Here is a 2,693-nt window from a genome sequence, read left to right on the forward strand (position 1 = left end):
CAAGGGATCAGGGATGTTCCTTCCTCCTGTCCTCAGACATGTCTCAGATCAGGCTCCCAGTCGGTGCCCCAGGACTACATGCCTGCCGGGTGTGGTGCAACCACAACGTGTGCTCGCCCTGGCCCAGGGGAGGGGAGGGGGTAGGCTCAAGGGAAGACAGTAGGAACACACACACACACACACACACACACACACACACACCTGCACAAGATGTGTTCTCTTCCCCACCCTGCGCATGGGCAAAGGCCCACAGGGGCTCCTACAGCTTCACCTTATCCATGGGGGGGGGAGGAGTCACCAGGTGTAGACCCCCAACAGAGAAGCCACTTGTGGGGATAGGGCAGGAGAGCCGGAGAGCTTTCCTGATTTCCTTTCACCCTTGACCTGGGAGCTCCCTGGAGGCCCTGCAGCCCCTCCCACCCGTCCCCCCAGGGAGCAGAGCGCCCCCCCCCCCAAGAAGGTGGCTTCTTTAGAGGAGCACTTTAGACAGAGGAAGGCTGAAGGTCCTCCTTTGGTCTCTGGGCAGTCCCTGGACCAGAAGGCTGCCAGTGCGGGGCCAGGCCTGCCAGCAGCACGCAGTGGGCATCGTGAAGGAGGGGATGGTCGGGCAGGACAGCCACTGGCCCCACTTAGGTAACGGTCAGGTTGTCAGGAGCCTCAGGCAGGGTCGGCAGAAGACCTGACAGAATCTGGCTGGGGCCAGGGAACACTTCTGCCAAGAGCGGGCGACAGGTGTGCTGGGCTCTGCTTGGGACCTCGGCGGCCAGGGCTGTGAAATGGACTCACGGTCCTCCCCTGCCCTCACCCTGGGAAAGGCCAGGTCCGGACCTGGTACAGCAGGCGACCTGGGAGCCCGTGCCCACAGTCTCAGCCTGCCCCTCTTCCCACAGGGCCACCCGTTCATCGTGCAGTTCAACGACGGGGACGCCACCGTGGTCGCCATGTGGGTGTGCAGGACTCTGGAGGAGAGACGCAGCCAGCAGGGCCCCCTGTGAGGCCTCGGACTGATGACCCGGGACAGCCGTCGGTTGCCCCCTCTCCGTCTGCTCCCCTGTTCTCTGCCCTTCTCTCTGCTGGCAGATGGCTCCACCTCCCACACCTGGGCCTTGTCTGGGGCCCCCCAGGGTCACCGGCCCCCGACCTCAGTGGGGCGGTGACAGGGTAAGGCAGTGAGAGTGGAGACTTCAACTGCCCCTGCACTGCTTCTGAGTGGCAGCATTTTCATGGGTGCGGGCCAGGCCCTGCCAGCCTCCGAACGCCAAGAGAATAAAGTATGACTGCTTTGTGATACTCCCTGGGTGATACAGCATAGTCTGTTGCTTACCCAGGGTGGGGGTGCCCCCAGCAGGGCTGTGCAGAGCCTCCCCGGGCACCCGCCAGCCACTGGCTAAAAGCCAACTTCAAGCCTGGGCCGGAGAAGGCCCTCGGCACAGGGCTGGCTCGAATCTGACCTACCTGTGGAGAGGGGCCAGATTCTGATCCCCTGGACAATCCCGAGAGACCCTTTTACCCACCCGCCTCTCCACCCTGCCACCAGCTCCTCTCCACAGGAAGTCGCCCTGTGCCCTTGACCTCCCAGTCAGGATGGTCACCCACTTCAGGCCATTCCCAGCCCTCCTCTCAGCCCCAGTAAGTGTGCCCCCCCACACACACATGACAACTGAGGCGCTCAGAGCTCCTGCAGGCATGGGGCACCTAACACACCCAGAGCACACCCCTGTCCCCACCGCACACCGGAGCGCAGTGCCAGGACTGCTTTCCATTCACACCCCGCAGCCAACCAGCCAGGAAAGCCTGCTCTCTCTACCTTCAAAGTCATTGATGCCACCACTGCCCAGCCTGGCCCCAGCCCCAGTCACTCCGCCAGGGCCACTGAGACAGGGCTCCGCACCCTACCTGCCCCTGCACTCTGTTCACATGGTGCCTACAGTGCCTGTCTCCCCTCGCACACCCTGGCTCCTACCCCTCTGACCACAGGCCAAAGACCTATGCCACCTTATTCAAACTCCCCCCATCATCTCTGACCTCTGCCCTCTCTCTCTGCCCTTGCCCTTCTCCAACCAGCTGGCCTCCTCACTGACCCCTGAACACCCAGGCTCACTCCTACCATGCCCCACCAAAGATGGACCCCACATGCTCTCTCTTCTGCCTCGCTGTGTGGCAGGCTGGCACTGGGCAGCAAGACTGCATACACACACACATACACATACATACATACATACATACATACATACATACATACACACACACACACACACACTGCATTGCTCCGGGAAGCAGGACTGCATACACACACACACTGTACTGCCTCGCCCCGGCAGCAGAAACAGCCCTTCCAGGCCAAGATGCTGAAGCTGCGTCTTTTCTATAATCACAGTCCCCATCTTCCTGCGAGATGTAAATGAAAAGGTGGGAGGTGGGGGAAGGCCCTGAGTCACTGCATGGAAGGACACACTGCCCCAAGGATCACCTGCACTGGACTATTAAATGAGCTGGAACGAAGCCACTTTATCTGGGCTCGTGCCTGTCACTGGAGACATGCACACAGCCTTTGTGGCTGAATCCATGCCAACTCAGACTAAGACGATCCCAAGGATGGTCTTCTCTGCCATCTCCCTGGAAGCAGTCACCAGGCCTTTCTTCTATGCAGCCGCTAGATGGGTATGAACTGCCAACCCCTAGGTCGACTGACT

The 2,693-nt window shown here is 60.8% G+C and overlaps 1 protein-coding gene across 2 annotated transcripts in view; it reads left to right on the forward strand.

Annotated features, from left to right (window-relative positions):
* Nucleotides 1-1,290, forward strand: part of MAP2K5 (mitogen-activated protein kinase kinase 5) — a 285,287-nt gene extending 283,997 nt beyond the window's left edge. For both annotated transcript variants that reach the window (XM_004711938.3, XM_045285767.1), the window contains one exon: nucleotides 891-1,290. In XM_004711938.3, the coding sequence (XP_004711995.1) occupies nucleotides 891-995 (105 nt within the window). In that variant the 3' untranslated portion in view covers nucleotides 996-1,290. The remainder of the gene's footprint in view (nucleotides 1-890) is intronic.
* The last annotated feature ends 1,403 nt before the right edge of the window (nucleotides 1,291-2,693 follow it).

Source organism: Echinops telfairi, unplaced genomic scaffold (assembly GCF_000313985.2).
Source record: "Echinops telfairi isolate 266 unplaced genomic scaffold, ASM31398v2 ScPeMD7_7475;HRSCAF=8513, whole genome shotgun sequence".
NCBI lineage: Eukaryota > Metazoa > Chordata > Mammalia > Afrosoricida > Tenrecidae > Echinops > Echinops telfairi.